The following is an 18,988-nucleotide window of genomic DNA, read 5'->3' as shown; positions in this document are numbered from 1 at the left end:
TTCCAGTCCAAACTCCATGAGGTGACTTCCAAATTTATTTTTATTTGCCAATAATAAAAACCGTTAGTTCAGAAAATGTAACTATAGAACTGCATTGGTTGAACCTTACTGTACTGGCACATTTGGAGTTGATTCAAGAGTTGCTGCTTGGATCCAAAGAAAACTTCAATTGGGGTCAAAACTGCTTCCACCGTTTCTGTTTTCTGCAGTTCATTGAAGTGGATTAAAAAAAAGTGAGACAAAGAGGTTGGGTGAATGTATGATAGAGTATTCAATGTACCTGTCAATTGCAAGGCATGTCCTTACAAATCTGCTGCTTTGCAACAGCTCTTTGTTGTGTTAATTAGATATAATTAATGCAGCTAGAAGAAATTCTTGGGCTTCACACAAACAATAGAATGCCACAAGCTTTCCTTTCATAAATATGAAAAATCTATTACTGTGAAATCATCACAGTGGGAAGTGAGTTATGAAGAGTATTTTTGCAAATAAAATTGGACCAATTTGCCTTTATTTTCCAAATTATTATACAAGCTTCAGCACTACCCACACTGAAGTTCACAACATCAAAAAAAAAGCATTCAATATACAACACAGGTTGTTATATGCTAAACATACACTGAGGTTTTGATTCTCATACATGCATGTTTCAAAACTGCTATTCAGCAAACATAATGATTTAACTATTCAACCAAATGAGATGTACATATTCAGGCTACAATTGACCAAATATGTATTAGTGTAGAACAAAACATTATATCAATACTCATTTAATCTTTTAGTATACCTTCCAATTGCAAGAAATTATTGGTTAAGATCACTGATGTAAATAGAAATTCATAAAACAATTATCAAACAATTTACAGATAGACACACTTCAAGGAAAATGTATCCTGATTTGAGCAATTGCTGAATTGTTAATGCTGGAAAATTCCAATTTTAATTTACTTGCTGAATAAAATTATCAACTCATATCACCATAATAGGAAAAGCCACACTTACTGCTCTCTTTGGTTTTTGAAATATTTCACAATGCATCAAACACTAAATGTTCACTTCGAAGATCTCTTCACACAACAATTGCTTTTTTGTTATAAAATTACACTTTGTCTCCAAGCAGAGTAAGACCGTTTGAACAATAATATGTGCTAAGCAATATTACCAAGTGTCATGACTATGACGAGTCTGATTTTGAGAATCTTTACAATTTAATTTAAAAAAAAATTCTTGATGTGGTATTTCCAACACTTTGAAACATTTTAAATGACCTACCGTTTCTCCCTTCAAAAAGTTGTCTTTTTCTCTTTTCGTAGTTCACATGTTGTTCACTGTTTACTGGCCTGACTCAATTGGGTAAGTGTGGAGGAAATAAAATCACAAACTTAACTGTAAGGTGCCTCCGAATTTAAAAGGTGGCTTTGAGCGCAGGCATCTAATTTGTTTTCAAGATATGAGTATATAAGTAAAATTGGTTATGGATTTAAAGCCTCTACTTTCACAGTATGACCAAAGTTCCCAGACCTTGAGAAGCTAAGTGGACACGAGAAGGGCAGTTCCATAACCAAGTGTGCTAATATGACTCCATGACTCTGTAATTCACTTCCTCTCCATAACTATCACAGCCTTTGTCTCTGTTACCATAGGTCTATAACCAATCATAATATGGAATTGTGGAAGATAATTATGTTCTGCTGTTAATTAATTTTTACTTCAACCCTCTGGAAATGCGTGTATCCACATGGTGCTCCTCAGTGATGGATTAAGTGAAGATTAATACCTCCTTCTCAGAATAACTAGCAACAATTGCTAAATGGATATTCTGGTTTCATTTTAACTTAAAAGTATATCATTCATCTGCAGGGCAAAATGAAAGGAACCTTTTAATCTTCAAATAACATCCCATCTTACTTTTGACCAAGTCTTTTTAACACACGTTTGAAACATGATTTGATGAATCTGGTCTCTTCAGAAAACTAAATCTTGAATTAATTTAGAGCACAAAAAGAATGGAGAAAGTTTCTTAATTTCAAGAGATAAAATTAGTTTCCAAGTAGCCTACTATATGCTCTAAGAAGCTCTTTTTTTTCCAGGTTAGAGTTCAAATGGAGATGTTAACCATTATCTGTCTGTCCAGAACTCTAAGCTGCGAACACAGCCAGAATGGTATGCAATGTGCCACACATATTTTTCACATTAATATAGGACCTTGAGAGGTAGCTTTTTATAATTTACAAAATTATACTCTCCTTGATCTGCAGAAATTGAGTTTTTGCTTACAATAAGTCACCTTCATCCCTTCCGCTCACTGGCTACACTGTCCACTGCAAGAGAAAGGCCTTTTCTGTATCCTCACATTCAGGGTTATATTGGTTGAATCTTGCTGGAATGGGATAACTTTTTTCTTACACTACATCGCAGAAGTATTTTGCACTGTAACTTGAAATTATTTATGGTGTGATGAGGGGAATGGGGACCTGGGACCTTTGTAGATCATAAAACCTATCTATTGTGTATCCCTTTAACCAATGACATTAAAAAAGAATAAATAAAGAATAAAAAAGGATGAATTAGTCAAATCAAATACTGAAACTGAAACAAGTAGAGGGGAAGAAAGACAGAATTAAGCAAGGATAAAGGGATTAATGGAAAAATAAATATAATACAAAATATGAGGTTTCTAAGAACCACTTCCCACATAAGAAATGAGACTTTGTTTACTTCCTTGGTCACACTGGTAGTTTGGCATTGCATTAACAATTACAAGGTAATTAAAAAGGTACATATGTTGATAATTACTAACCTAACACTCAATGGTTATTTAATTAATCCAGTCCAGCGAATTCAGCGAGTTAAAAAAATAATAGGCAGGTCAAGATGCTGCTTGTGCAAAGCAGATAGTGGAGTTGGGGAAAATTGATTTGTTAGTTTTGGAAATTTGCAACTCAGTGTATTTTTTATCCACTGGATTTGCTGTAACTTTTATAAATTAACAAAGCCAGCAAGGATTGACCTAAGAATTCACTACAGTGCAAACATGTATTTTGGATAACACTATTACTGAGACAGAATGGTCATAGATGCAATTACTTCACCAAGTTATATGATAATATCATCAATTTTTTGATGATGTTCAAGAGACAAGTTGCCATTTTTACTTGGCAGAATTGAAGAAACAATTGCTGTGTGAAAGTGGTTATTCAATTTATTCTGAGCTCTGCAATTTTGTTTGAAGATATTGCAAAATATTAATTATTATTTTACATTGGCAACTAGCAACTCTAAGTTTGGCATTTCCACGAACCAAAATGTTATGATACAATGTCTTGTCCCACAACATCTTCAGTCAATTAGAGAAATGAGGCCCAACTCTTCATCAAAACGTCTACTAGAGTCACAACACATTCACATTTATATATTTTTATTTCTTGCAAAGTCTGAACAACAATTTATTTTCACAGCGCACCATAACGCAAATTCAATGATGGGCACACAGTTCAAATAAAATTGTAGTCTTGTATTTCAAGTTAATCATACTAAATGTTAGTAAAAAGGAGAAACGACAGAGCTGATCAGTTCCTTTCTAGTTACGGGGATCAGTGATTGCAACTTAAAACTTGCCCTGCAGCTTTACTTTACCATAATATTAGTTGGGCTATTCAATTTCAAACATAAGGGAGCCTGGCTGAATTTTTTTCCATATATTTATGATTCAGGTTCTAATTGATGTCCAACCTAGGTAAAAGGTCAACCATATCCTACCCTCCTCCTATTTGTCCTTATTTAGCTTTGGTTCATTATTTGGTTACTTGTATCATAAATTCCATCAACTTAGGCAGGAGCCCAATTTGGTAGCCTCCAACTTTGTTGCTGTCTAGTGGTTTATGTGGAAGGAGACTAAAGGGGCTTTGGCAATTCATTTTCCTATTCTCTCTCTAAAGGAATGCTTGGACTTCACAGAGACAGTCTTCCCCAAAACTGACAGAGATGGGGAGTCAATATCTGACAGCAACCAGCATCCTACTGCACATTTTTAAATTGTTAAACCAAGCCAGGAAACATAAGACTGCTAAGGTAAATAGAAAGACCAAATTAATTTACTTGTTTGCAGTAGAAAAGGTTTTTAACAGGATACTAAATAGTAGCTACCAAACAAAACTCAATTCCTGGAAGGCTGATGTCATTTGAACAATATTGGCCAAACCGAACAATAATAAAGCCACAACATTTTCCCCACACAACTCTAACTATAGAACAAATCTGCTATAGGAAATAGTAACAAGAGTAATTGGTAACAATTTAAAATCTTTAGTACAGGAACAAGGTTGGCAGAAGACTATCAGACAAATACTGGCAATCTGTCACTTAAAATTTTATATCTGCCAGTGGCCCCTGTGACATTGTGCATTAAGGCATTAATACAACAAAATGGTTGGAGTCAGACTTGCAGCTTAGATATTGTGCATATGGTGAATTTCCAGACTCAGATGGAGGCAAGTGGAAACTGACAGATGGAGGGAATGCAAATTTCCCAAGGGAAGTTTGGAAATTTGAACTGTAAATCATTTCACACTGATTTTGCAAAGCTTGACTCAATGCAAAATAAGCAGAGGGTTGGATGTAGATTGCACAGCACCAGACTGGGTAGGGGAAACAACAGAGGACAACAACTGAAAAAAGACTAGGCTAGGGGAGGTGAAAGAGAGATCTCATAATATTAAATGCTACCACTCAATCTGCTTATTTGTCCAAGTAGTGGCTTATAATATATACTGAATAGTTTATTTAGTGGTAATTTCTTGCCACAAAAAATGTTTGTGATACTGTAATACCCATCATGTGATGCCATATACCTTCAGATCCTATGTCACCATCAGCCTCTACTGCACCCGCTGCATAACGGTAAAAAAAAAGTTGAAAACGAATGTTATTTTCAAATAAACTATTCAATATATATTACAATCAATCAATAAATAGTTTGCGGTGACTCGTAAAGCTCCAATTCAATTTCAGGGATCCTGCTAATGCTCTTACACCACTTTGGTTGATTTTTGTCAGCAGCACTGCTCTGCTTAGTTGCAGCCTTGTAATCCATTTCCAGGTATATGTCAATTTATATCAAGTATATTAAGTTGTCATGATTTTTTGCCAACAATTCCAGTGCCAAAGTATACTGTACCATTGCTCCATTACATAGTAAATAAATCATAACATTAAAATCCAAATCATAAGTAATGATTTCAACTTATAGCTACCCACAATTCAGTTGGTGGTTTTCTAGAAAACTTGAATCATTGATTAATGCACAGGGCTACTGCTCCATGCACATATCCCAATATGCTGGACATAACAAATGGGGTTAGTTGACAAAGTTTAAAAACTACATCCAAGTTAACATTTCTGAGCAAACATTGCTTGCAGACATTGCCCCATTTAAAATGATGAATATAAAGGCCTTGTCTTAAGATCAAAAGCAAAACTATTAGCTCTAACCATTAAGTACAATAATGTAACTTAAAGAATGATGCGTCACTGTAATGAGATGAGACAATAGGTTTTCATGATGCAAATCAGATAATTATGATATAAATTAAACTGCACTTTTGTGAAGTGGTGAAATACATAACCTCAAAAAGATTATTAAGCCTTGGTACAATGAGCTCTTATCATGTTTTTCTTCTGCTATACTCAATAGAGAAGAGGTCAAGGAGTGAGTCAAGGCTGTCACTTCACTGCAGACCCCACTATCTGGTACACATCCAAAATGTCAGCACAGTATAGGATCTCTAGCCCTCAGTGTTTGGAGGACTTTCAACAAGTCAGAACTTCAAGTTACATCACAAATATTCCAATACAATTTATAAGCAGAAATGAAACCACACCCTTTAAGCAAAAGGCAGATTCATCTTAACCAATTATACATACTGATGTACAGGTTTCTTGATTTCTGAAGCTGTTACATGGGAGGAAAAGATGCAGGTAATTCAAATGCAATGAATGATGCTTATCTATCATTAGAAAGTATATACAGTTGATCCTTTGAAGTAATGGAATTGCCCAAAACTAACCTGTGGAATTGGAACACCTACATGGCTAGAAATAATGAAAATGTCAATAACTTTACAGAGACCAGCAGTAACATCTTACCTTAAGACACAACAACTAACAGTATGTTTGAAATTGATCACATTCCTAACATTTTGTGGTCTTCTGCTAAAAGATTAACAGATCCATTACCTGGCACGCAAAGATGATTTTTCTGATACCATCGATATCCAGAGTTGCAAAAGTTGTTGGGAGGCTGTGGAGAATGGAATGCAATCTTAATATCTTGCTTTGAATGAAAGGCGAGCATACTGTATGTTCAATTTAAAAAGACACACATTACTTGAATTTCAATGTACCTGAAGTGAACCAGTAAAATGAATTATTTCTATTTCTCACTCTGTTTCTACCAACCTGCTAGCTTTGCTGGTGATGTGAGCTTCAGCTGGATTTTGGTGCTCCTCCAGGTGAACTTGCCAGGAAGCCAGCAAAGCAAGTTTAATAAAAACATTCATTGTGCTGCTGAGGAAGCAGGATGAAATCACAGTCCAGGATTGTGCTACCCTGACCTCCCCACATTAGTTCTAAAACCTGTGCAATAACCTCATTGAACCTATTGCCAGAAGAACTCCTGATGCCCACCCAGCTGACAAAGGCATTCAATTAAGTCCTGCTAGGCTTCTTAATCACACACCTGCCAATTTCTTGATAGGAGTTTAAATAAGTCCGACAACTTATGTAATCATCTAATACATTTAAACTGCATTGGTTGAAATGTAAGTGCTCATTTCAAATACTACAGTGCTATTTTCAAAATGCTAGCGACCTTTTTCTCATCCACTGTAGATCAACAAATTTACTTCTGTTCTTTTGCCTTTCTGTCACATCAGATCAACACTCCTATTTCTATTAGTTCAAAGGGTCAAATGTCTCCTACCTTTCTCATTTGTTTGTAAAACAAGCAGTTGCTTGTATCAGCCTTTCTCATCTCCCTAGTGACTCCAAAATTATGCTGTACCTTGCTGCAAAGTGATATCTGAATAGACTACTTAATTGTTCTATTGAATGCATTACTCGTGACATAAAACTGTACTTTTGTCAAGGAACAGCAATAAGATCTCTCCAATAAATGAAACAGGAACTCTAACTTTTTAGAGAACTGACTTTTTATGGAGATCACAGCTAAATTTCACTCAGCAACACACACAAAATGCTTCAAGACACCCCAAAACATCGACTGCTTATTTCCCTCCATAAATGTTGCCTGACTTGCTGAGTTCCTTCAGCACTTTGTGGGTGTTGCTCCAGATTCCAGCATCTGCAGAATCTCTTGTGTCTAAATTTCATTCAGTTTTAGATTTCTGGAAAAACAGTGAGCTTGATATCTGAACCTGAGCTTCTTATCTGAAGTGATTTGGGGCACTAACAGGTGATATATGTTATTTATCAAAAATCCAAAGATATGTTACAGACACAAATGCCAATGCATCACTTATGATGCCAGGAGTTAACTTCAGGCTAATGGGATAAATGACTTCTTCTCTGTGACAGGCTTTATGGTTATACATGAAATTAATTTTTCATCCTGATCAGGTTCTTATTGATGAAATTAGTTTCTCTTCTCAATTGTGTTCCTGGTTGACACAGATCTGAAACAACTTGGCAAATGGGAAAGTTAAATGCTCAAGTATAGAGCTGAGGTAGATTGCTGGAAGTTTCAGCCCACATCTTCATCTATACATTCATGAAATGTGGATACTACTGGTAAACTTGATATTTATGGTCCAACTCTAATTGCCTCCCAAACTTAGTGACTTTCCAAGCCTTTTTAGAGGGCAATTAAAAGTCAACTACATTGCTATGTCTATAATCACACATAGGTCAAATTGGGTAAAGACTGCAACTTTCCTTTGCCATCAGACAATATGAACCATATGATTCTTAAAATAATCCAGTAATTTCATGGTCACCAAAATATATTTGATTCCAGATTTAATTAAGTAATTGAATTTAAATTCATCAGCTGCTGAGAGAGTTCGTTTCTCTGGACAAATAACCTAGACTTCTGGATAATTGTCCAGCAAGTTAGCCACTACAGCAGCATATGAGGAATCAGTATTTTCTTTCACAGTCCTTAATACTGATGGTAGGTGCCAAAAGCAGAAAATCATTTTATTCCGTAATACAAAGTTCCTCAAAATACATTATTTGGCATTATTCAGAACTTCAATTTTAGTTTTGTCTTTTAAGTAACTTAAAAAGATTTTACATGTTCCGATAGGTGACATTTCTTCATTCAGTTTTTGTGGCCTTTAGTGCAAAACTTGGAGACACGGAGGAACAAAAACTGAAAAACCATTGTTGTTGGCATACAAACATGTTATCTGTAATGTATGAAGGATTTTGATTTTGGTAAATAAGTTAAAAACGATGTCCATTGGCAGGAGGGCTGGTAATCAATGGATACAACCAACATTTGAATCAAAGGGAGTCAGAGGCTGTGGGGTGGAGGGGTGTGTGGGATGTGGTGGTGTGTGATAGATATTTAATGTCCAGGCTCAAAAATGCTGATTGCTAACCTCAGCTTTTTACATTGAACAGATTAAGTATCACATTTTGTTAAACTTTCATTTTGTTGACACTTACCCAGGTTTCATGAAGACTCTGCCAAAATGGATCTGGGCATGCAGGTCAATGTCCAACACCTGCTTCAGGTAATCCTGTCAATAATAGGAATAATATGAGAAAATTCGCACGCTATTTAGTTGGTAACATTTTGAAGCTAACACAACCATCATGACACGAAGGCACTTCACTGTTTATTCACTAACATTTCACACTGCCAAAGATGTACTATGGCATGTCCTGTTTGTATGTTTCGATACACTTGAATAGCTATTGTTAAAATAGAGGCTGGTTTATTTGACAAAGGAAAAGATGGAAGATGTGTAATTGTTGTGAACATTGTCTTCAGGCACAACTAAATATCTTCATCACTTGATTTCAAATAGATGACTTTAAATAACTAATCTTTACCTGGTCCTGTGTGGCATAAACACAGTCCGACCTCTGAATATTTGATTAACTGAACATATGTATAACATCTCAACTTAAAAGGTACTATGGACTGTACACCAAGAAAAGCAAATATTGAATGGTTCAAGAAACTAAACATCATTCTTACTGGGGGAGGTAGGAGTATAAGCCTTTTGTGGACTGATTCCAGCCCCCTCACTTAAACAATGCCACTTGGTATTTTGCCTCACTTTGTGCTTCCATGTATCCCTAAATGAATTTGTAAATTATAGTACTTGTATAAAGTGACACTAAAACTTTCCATCATTCAGCAAACATGAAAGGGATGACTGCCTTGTGTACTTTCCAGAAAGCCATCAGATGGATGTGGAAACAACTGCCATAAAATAAGGAAAATATAGTGTTTAGATGCAGATTGCAGTCCATGGCAACTCTTAGCCTCCTATGGAAACCTGTGTGAAAATATTTACATTAGAGACTCAAGTAACTGTACTGTGATTTCTGTAAGGGTAATAATCAATCCCAATGAAGCATACTTGGGACAGATGACCAAGTTATTAAAGCATGCCCATTTCCAAACAGGTGAATTGGTTACCTACTATGTTATCTGGCATGATAGAAATTGTGTTGAACTTGCAATGATATTGTTAACATTTGTGTCGGTGATTGTGCATTCATTTTCTTTACAAGGCAACTGGATGTTTCAAGTCTAATAAGGTGTAATATCTTTTGGTTGAATGTCTAGAGGTGAAATTGATGACTGTTACCAATTTGGTCCTTTTCTAGACAACCCCATTTGGAGCTGAGGCATGACTTGTCACTGGAATCAGTCTGACTACCTTGCTTTTGTGGAAGTTGAATCATGTTATCTATCACAACAGCTAGTTCCCACTGCAGGTGCTACCTAAACTGCTGAGTATTTCCAGCATTCTGTTTTAATTTCTGATTTCTAGTATTTGAATTTCCTTTGCTTTGTTACAGCAACTAGCACTTGTATAGCACCCTTAATGCAGCAAAACCTTGTAACTGGAGAGTTAGCAAACCAAAGTTGACATTTCAGTTGACAAAGATCAGTGAGATGCATTATCAGATGAGGTACAGATGGAAATGCTGGAAGAACTCAGCCAGAAAAGCAGCATCTGTGGAAAAAGAAATCAGTTAACATTTTGGGTCAATGAACTTTGAATTCAATCCCTTAAGCCTTCTGAGGAAGGTTCATTGACCCAAAACATTAATTGATTTCTCTTCAGAGATGCTGCTTGACAAGCTGAGTTCTTCCAGCATTTGTTTTTGTTTCAAATTCCAGTATCTGCAGTTTCATTTGTTTTTCACAAATAGAGACCATCTACTTTTTGGAATAGGAGAGGCAACATTGCAAGATGCAGAATATCAGTTTGATAGCAGAATTGAGGACAGTAATAACACTATCCCCCCAACCCACCCCAACTTGTGACTTCTGGCATTTATTCCACCAGAGTTTGGTGACAAAGGTAAAATAATCCCCTCCAGCAATGCTTATCAGATTTCCATGCAATAGTGCGTCATCAGCTGCTTTTCAAATTCCTTTAAGCTTCATTTGTTTCCGTTTAATTATAGATAGATGCTTAGCTTACTTTAGCTTGTTAAATAAATTTCTGGTCTGTCTTTGACATTCCTCCATATGGCACTGATCAGCAGCATTGCATGTGGCTAAGTATATTCTAGGATCTAGATTACTGGGGATTTATCACTAATCCTGCAATCATACACTTTCAGCAAAGTCAGACTGCAGCTTCTGATTGTATGAACCAAAATACATTAATGAAAGCTATAGTAAAGCTCTTCAAAGGGACTGTTACTGCAAAAGCTGAATCATAAAGGTATAGTTGGATTATTCTACCTAGTCATTTTAGGATTGATTATTTAAATTCAAGACATTGTGACTTGGAGAATCTTTCCCAAAGAGGGGAGCATTGAAGATGTTGGTCTTAGTTGTGTGATTCTTCCCAACCTGCTCAGACTATGCCTCTAGATCTCATTCACAACTTCAGTCTAAATATGGATGAAATGCTTAATTCTGTGGGTGAAAAGTGACTACCCTTGGTATGAAGACAGCATTTAACCAAATGTGGCATCAAGCAGCCCTAATAAAATTGTAGTGTTTATGGACCAGGAGAAAATCCTTCAATGACAGGAATTATACCTTGTACAAAGGAAAGTTATGGTTGGAGGGCAATCATTTCATCTGGTTTTGCATTGCAGAAATTTCTTGGCACTGTCCTCAGACCAATCATCTTCAACTTCACCAGTGATCTTCCCTTCATTACAAAATCAGAAGTGTGAATGCTTACTGTTCAATCTTATTTGCAGATCAACAACTATTGAATGAAGATTATGATCATATGCATAACTCAAAATTGCAATCTCCCTATAACAAGGGCACGCACAAACTGATTGTCTTTTGGAGGGGCATACAAGACTAGCCTGAATCTTTTCAGAAAAAATTGAATGTATGGGCCCATAACCTCACCAGCTTGTTAGAAGCATGTGGCCATACCTTGCCCCTTGTGCATACCCCTTCTTGGAAGGACAGTGATATCTCAGTTTCTGTCCAAATTACACACCACATAACATGGCAATATATTGGCTTTTCCATCTACCAAGATCCTGACATTCCTTACCTGACAGCACTGTTAGAATACTTTCGCTATCAGACTGCAGAGGAGAAATTATCACTATCGCCACAAGGTAATTTATAATAGGGAATACTGCATATGCCATGCAAATTGTGTCAATTAGTAAAAAGAAAGCATAAATTTGGAAGCACCTGTCACCAAGTCTGCTTAGATATGAAGCAACCCTCAGGTATCTAACAAAGTCATTGAAAAAATAACTAACAATTAACTTGCAACTGAAGAAAGAAAAGTCAGTTGGATTAATGAATAAATGCAGCATGTTTCTTCCTCCTTCTGCAAATAGGTAGACAATTTGACTATGCCATTTGTATCTGCCATATACCATTTAGCTGCAACAGAATGATATTTTCTCCCTTTTTGAAACTAAGGTGAAGACAATGGGCTATTTATATAGTCAGATCAATTAGTGACTGTAAGAGGATTAATCCATGTGGTAGGGTTTATTTTAAATGTTAAGGTGTTTGAGGCAGCTGTATGAAATGGTTGACTCTCAAGGGTAGAAGATAATAACAGAATCCTCATTCATTAATCTAGATATTTGCCAAATCATCTTTAATTTCCAAAAGAGGTATTGATGCTATAATCGTAAAACTGATCCCATTTCTTTGGTAGTTTCTCCAAAGCACCTTAACTTAGAATTAATTGAACTGGGTGGTTGTTAATGTGGCAGCAATACCATTTTGCCCTCTTTACTTATTGGTGTTTTCTTAGGAATATGCCTCTGTTTTCAAGTTAATTTGGGAGTTAATTCAAATTGAGGTCAATAACACAAGCACAGAAACTTATGTAGTTTTACAGAACCTGGGTTCCAGCAATTTGACTGTTGCTTTCTATTTGGGCAAATCCATATGAGTTTTTTTCATTGTCTTGAGATGATTATTTTAGCATTTTGTTCTCCCCTTAGGCAGTCCTTCAGGACTGAGGATGGCTTGTTTCCACTCTGCTTCTGTGTGCTTTGAGGTGACCGGGGCCAATGTGGGAACCATTACATCGTCCCACAGAGGGGACGGGAGGTGCCTGAAGGGATGGGGGCTGGTTAACTTGTGAGGCAGTGCATTCTTTCACCATTTACACTGAGCTTCTGTGTGTTCCTGATGCATGAAACAGGTTCTCAATACCATCCCAACTGTTCCTTCTCCTCTTTGAGCAGCCATGGGCCAGGGATTTCCAAGTGTCAATGAATCTGCACTTGTTCAAGGAGGCCTTAAGCACATTATTGCATGATTTCGTCTGTCTTCTGGTTAATCTCTTCCCATGTCAGAGCTTGGAATATTGTGTCTGTTTTGGAAATCTAGTGTTGGGCATGTGAATTACATGGTCTATTCAACATACCTGACTGAGTGCCTCAGTCTGGGAGTGCTGGTCTGGGAGAAGATGCTGATATTGGTTATTTTACCTTTCCAGTGAATTTGGAATATTATATAGAGATGGTGTTGGTGGTATTCATTTTGTGCTTTGAGGTGCCTGGTGTTGGTAATCCACATCTCAGAAGCATATTGGGGGGGGGGGGGGGGGGAAGAGGTTACAGCTGCTTCATGAACCTCAATTTTGACAGGTTTCAGGTCTTGATCTTTAAACATCCTTCTCAGCCAAAAGCTGCAATGATCAATTTCATTACACACTCCATGCTTCAAAAATTTGGATCCACTATGGATCATGTGTATGTTCATACTAACCAGCACTTCTCAACATACTGTTCTAATCACATCTGGAGATCTATGCTTAGTGCTATGCTTTGGCACATGCGTGCTCTGGCCTTTGACCCTAACCATCACACTCTGTGGCTTAAAACTAACTTTTTTTTCATTTTTTCCAGTATTGGTTAAGGGCTTATTGTGGACCCATTAGTTAGAATCATGGCTTGATAATTATTATGAACCAAATACAGGAGGGCAGCTGAATTTGAGGATGGTGCTCAATAGTCCATTCAGTTGAGAGTCAAAGCCTTTAAGGTTGAGAAAGGCCATGTGTAATGATTAGTGGTGCTGTCTGTGTTCTCCTTGGAATTTGTCAGTGAAGATCATGCCCATGGCGCCTCTAAATGAATAGAAATAGCATTGCAATTCAAGGAGCAGCTCCCTGGGCACTGGGGGAACGAGGACCCTGATGATATTTCCCTTTGGCAGGCAGCAGAGAGATCCCTCTGTGATTACCACAGATGGCTTCGGCTCCTTTCTTGAAGATGGTCATGATCATAGCATTTAAAGTCTCCTAGATTATCCTCCTCTTCCCAGATGTAGTTGACAAGACTGATTGAAGCTCCTCACCTTCAAGTTTTAGAACTTCAGCAAGGATACCATCTGCTCTCAAGACCTTATTGGTTTTAGTTGGCACTGTTTGCAAACTGTCTATACATACAGGTTATAAGCAACTAAAGTGAGTTGTGTTGTGTAAAATTATCAACACCGTGTTACGTTTAAACCAATAAAATTTGAGACCTAGCATCTTTAATTGATCTCGAGACAACATAATTTATTATCAGTTGGGCTAAATACTGATATCCAATCAAATCAGCCCCTATCTGTATCAATGGTGCTGAGGGGGAGATGGTTGAGAGCTTCAAGTTCCTTAATGTAAATATTACTAACAAGTAGTCCTGGTCCAGCCACATGGACGCTATGGCCAAGAAAGCACACCAATGCCTCTACATCCTCAGAAGGCAAAGGAAATTTGGCATGTACCCGATGACTGACTCTCTCCAATTATTACAGATGTATTATCAAAGCATCCTATCAGAATGCATTACAGCTTGGTATGGCAACTGCTCTGCCTAGGATTGCAAGAAGTTGGAGAGCTGTGAATGCAGTCCAGTCCCATTATGCAAACCAGCCTCCCCCTCTACTGACTCTCGACACTTCTCACTTCCTTGAGAAAGCAGCCAACATTATCAAGGACTCTCCCACCCTTGTTATTCTCTCTTCTCCACTCCCATTGGGCAGAAGATACAAAGCTTGCAAGCATGTATCACCAGCTCAAGGACACTTAAATCCTACTGTTATCAGACTCTTTAATGAACCCTCTCTTGCTAAAAGATGAACTCTTGATCTCCCAATCTACTTCATTGTGGCCCTTGCACTTTGATTGGTCTACTTGCACTGTACTTTCTCTAACTGTAACACTATATTCTGTATTGTTTTCATTTTTACTACCTTGATGTACTTTGTGTATGGAATGATCTGTCTGGATGGCACCACAACAAAAGCTTTTCACTGTATCTCAGTACATATGACAATAATAAACCTATTCCAATTCCACATTCTCAATAAAAGAGAAAACAGATTTGTCAATAAAAAAGGTTGCCTTGTGTATTATTTTAACTTTGTTATCTCCTGACTTGCAGCACAGCAGAGAAAGATTAACACAGAAAGGGAAAGAGGCTTTCCGACAACATTTATGCTTGAGAAAAATAAGCCACTGCATGAGATAAAGATGAAAGATCTCAGATTTTATTCGTTTAAACACGAGAAGGTGTTGATAATTTTAAGCAACAAAGCACATCGAACCTTCAGGCATTCACAAACAGTGGGTTATCTCTATACAAATGAGATACACAATCACTGAACTAATGGTGTGTTGACAGATATCACTAAGGACAGTAATCTGAGTTTTATCATCGCTCAGACATGAGTGCTGGATCAATGTGAAAGAAGGACTGCCTGTCATACTGAGAGACAGAATGCATTACATTTAGTCTCACTATATTCCTTAAAAACTATCTATATTTATGGTGTTTTCTTTTGTTGAATGCCAAATGTGGATTGTTTCTGTACAGTTTCTTCAATGAAACTTGGAAAAGGAATTGAGCAAATATTCTGTAAAAAATAATTTATATACTTGGCTAAGTGTAATCTTAAACAATTGTACCCATTTGAATTGTTATTGACTGCTTCAAGCAACAAAGAAAAAAAATAAACCACATCCATGTTGTTAGGTACAAAAAAACAAACTGCTGGAGAAACCCAGTGGGTCAGGTGGCATTGGTGGAGTCAAAAGGATAATTGACATTTCTCTCATGATTGCCCCGAAATGTCAACAATCCCCTTGTCTCCACAGATTCTGCCTGACCCGCTGAGTTTCTCCAGCAGTTTGTTTTTGTTCCTGATTCCAGCATATGCAGTCTCTTGCCTGTTTTAATGTTATTAGGTTATTCATTATACCTATAGTTAATTTTATACTGTTTGTGTCGGTGCTAATTCATACTTTCGGTCCCTGAGTTACCTTAATGGCTTTGTAAAAGTAAGATCAGAGGTTATTGTAGTGTCCAAGCCAAAAATGTCTTACTAAAATAGGGTCACCTTGGAAATCTGATTTCTCTAGCACTATGCTGTTAAATGACCTAAATCAAAATAAGTTGTCAGTGAATAGCTACATGCAAAGTGTGTCATTAATTAAGCCAGTGCAATTAATGTCAATTCTATTTTTATCATCATTCAGACATTTCCACTACTTGCATCTTCCCCTCCTTGCTGAATACAATTTGTAAGAATTACCAAGGGCAGCACTGTAGTCTGGCGAAGACTTCAATGTTAATCAGCAAGAATGGCTCTGTGGCATCACAACAAATTGAGCTTATGAAAGACACACCTGACAGACTGAATGGGTAGCAAGTGGAGGCAGAACTATTTAGAAGAAAATCCTTTGTCATCATCTTGACGAATGCATTTCTCCTTGACAGCATTAGTGAGTGACACTGCACATAGACAGAAAGTCCTGTCTCCAGTCTGAGGATAATTAGGTGAACTCTGAATGTTGTCTAGGCCTCTCTGCATGTTGACACAGATGGTTTACTATCAAAGGAATTGAGAATGAAAGATGGTTGCTCATCTCAGCTCAAAGATACAGCTGCAAAGAGTTCTACTAGGCAGTGTCCTAAACCCAACTATCTTCTGCATTAATGATCTACCCAGACAGCAATGGTTCAAGAACAGTGATTCCCACAAACTTCTGGCAAATAAGGAATTGTAATAAAACGTGGCTTTGACAATGATACCTAGATTCCGTGATTTTTTTTTGGTTGATAGTGACCCCAGATTTTTTGATGGTGGGAAAGGTACAATGTATTGTCATTGAACATCAACAGAGGTAGTTTGACATTGTTGACAGAAATGGTCAATGCTTGGCAGCTGCATAGTGCAAATGTTACTGCCACCTATTAGTCTTTAGTGTTTGTTATTCAAATCTTGTTGCATGCAGACAGGTTCTACTTCATTATCTGAGGCATTCTGAATAAAATGGAACACTGTACAAACATCAATGAACGTCCCTATTTCTGATCTAGAAGGAATGACATTGATGAAGCATCTGATAATTATGGCTTGAATGCTACCTTGAGGAATTTACAGCAATACTCTGGATTTTAAATGATCAGTCTCCAACAACCAAAAACATCTTCCTTTGTTCTTGGCAAGATTCCTGCCAGTGGATAGTTTCTTCCTTGATCCCAGGCTTCAATTTTATTTATGCTCTTTGATGCCACATTTGATCAAATACTTGGTCAAAGACAGACACCCTCACCTTGCCTCTGGAATTCAGACTTTATTATGGCTTTGATCCATGATAAGGTCTGAAGTTGGCAGAATCCAAACTGAGGATTGGCAAATATGCTCCATTTATTAGTACTGTGGTTGATATTTCCACTAAGTTTGTTGATGGAGTAGATTGAAGAGGCAGTTTATTGGCAAGATTGGATTTGTCCTGCATTTTGCAAATGACAAAAAATAGTAACTCCTGTATTTATTTAATTTAGTTTTTTTCATGAATCCACATTCCCTCGTGTTCTAATCTTCTGTCTTTATTGCTCTCTTCCTACTACAGATTGAGAAAGTTCCATACAAACTGGAACATACTGCTCACCGAGAGTCAGAGATACAAGTGGCAGCCTTGACCTGTGAGAGCATGTTTGCCTTTGAAGGTAAAATCCTGCAATTAATATGGCAGCTTTGACAACCACAGAATGTTGCAAAACATTTTACAGCCAATGAAATATCTTTAAAATCTAGCCATTCCTGTAATTTAGGCAATATGTCACTAATTTGTGCACAGTAAGGTTCCACAAACAATCTTGAAATAAATTAGCAGATGATCTGTTCTAGTGATATTGGCTGAGGGATAAATATCAGGACATATGGTAAAAGAATTTGACTGGCATATGAGGTCTTTTGTGCCCACTTCAGATCCAAAAGATGGCACGGTCAACAAATGTTCAACCTTCAGAAATGCCAGTTGCTATATGATGCAGTCTCTGGATAGAACTTTTTGAGTAACAATAAAAATATCATTATTGAGTCAAGACTGACATTCTTTCAGAAGAATCTGAATTTAACCCCCACTCCAGAGACTTGAGCACATAGTCCAGTATGACACTTCAGTGCAGCATTGAGGGAGTGCTACAGTCACAGGTGCAAAGCTTTGGCCGAGTAATTAAGCAGATGTTCTCTAAGCAGACAGAAAAAAAATCCCACGATCCTGTTAAAAGAGCAGGGAATTGTCCTTGATATTGTGCTGACATTTATCTTTCAGCCAACATTGCTAAAATAGACGATCTGGTTATTTACCTCATTAGTTTGCCAAACCCCTACATTTTTTTTCCACGTTGCATCGAGTATTACCAGGGAGACTTTTGAAGACGTGACATGTAAAGCCTTTATTTTCAGTCTTCTATCCCAAGAATGTGTAGCATAAGTGACAAGACATGGCTAATAAAAAAAATAAATCTGTTGCATTCAATATTTATTTGTATGCCAGATTTGATTTTTATCAATAATCTTAGAATCCAGTTTGTTTACAAGCACTTTTACCTTAAATTGCTTGTTACTATCTCCATCTTCTTTCATTGAACAAAAATGTTATGGGCTGGAGTAAGAACCCCAAGGCAGGAATCTTCTGCTTCAGTCATGTGAGAATTCACGATTGTCCTATATGCTAATCATTGTGTGTGCATTTAATTCAATTCCCGTATTTTAAAGTAACGTGATTACCTTTTCGCCCATAGATACACCTCCTGAAGTAATGATGATATCAGCACGACTTATGCCTTCGTTGAGAGCGTTCAGCAGGTCATCAGGGCTACAAGTAAAAAAAATCAATGAGTAATAAATCCCTTGAAACTCTGAGGAAGTATACTTGACTATTTATGATTATAAATGACTATTAAGAAATGGCAGCTTCCATATCCCATTATTTCCAATGTGAAACACATTGGATGACTCTTCCTCCAGATTACTGTGAATAATTAA

The 18,988-nt window shown here is 37.0% G+C and overlaps 1 protein-coding gene across 2 annotated transcripts in view; it reads right to left on the bottom strand.

Annotated features, from left to right (window-relative positions):
* The window catches only part of LOC127568274 (gephyrin), a 416,570-nt gene that overhangs the window by 13,117 nt on the left and 384,465 nt on the right, over positions 1 to 18,988 (bottom strand). For both annotated transcript variants that reach the window (XM_052011838.1, XM_052011847.1), the window contains 3 exons: positions 18,731 to 18,818; positions 8,689 to 8,762; positions 6,235 to 6,298 (listed from right to left, as the gene is read on the bottom strand). In XM_052011838.1, the coding sequence (XP_051867798.1) occupies positions 6,235 to 6,298; positions 8,689 to 8,762; positions 18,731 to 18,818 (226 nt within the window). The remainder of the gene's footprint in view (positions 1 to 6,234; positions 6,299 to 8,688; positions 8,763 to 18,730; positions 18,819 to 18,988) is intronic.

The sequence above is a fragment of the Pristis pectinata genome, chromosome 1 (assembly GCF_009764475.1).
Source record: "Pristis pectinata isolate sPriPec2 chromosome 1, sPriPec2.1.pri, whole genome shotgun sequence".
Taxonomy (NCBI): domain Eukaryota; kingdom Metazoa; phylum Chordata; class Chondrichthyes; order Rhinopristiformes; family Pristidae; genus Pristis; species Pristis pectinata.
The sequence above is the reverse complement of the archived record's forward strand: the minus strand, read 5'-3'. Positions and strand labels throughout refer to the sequence as shown.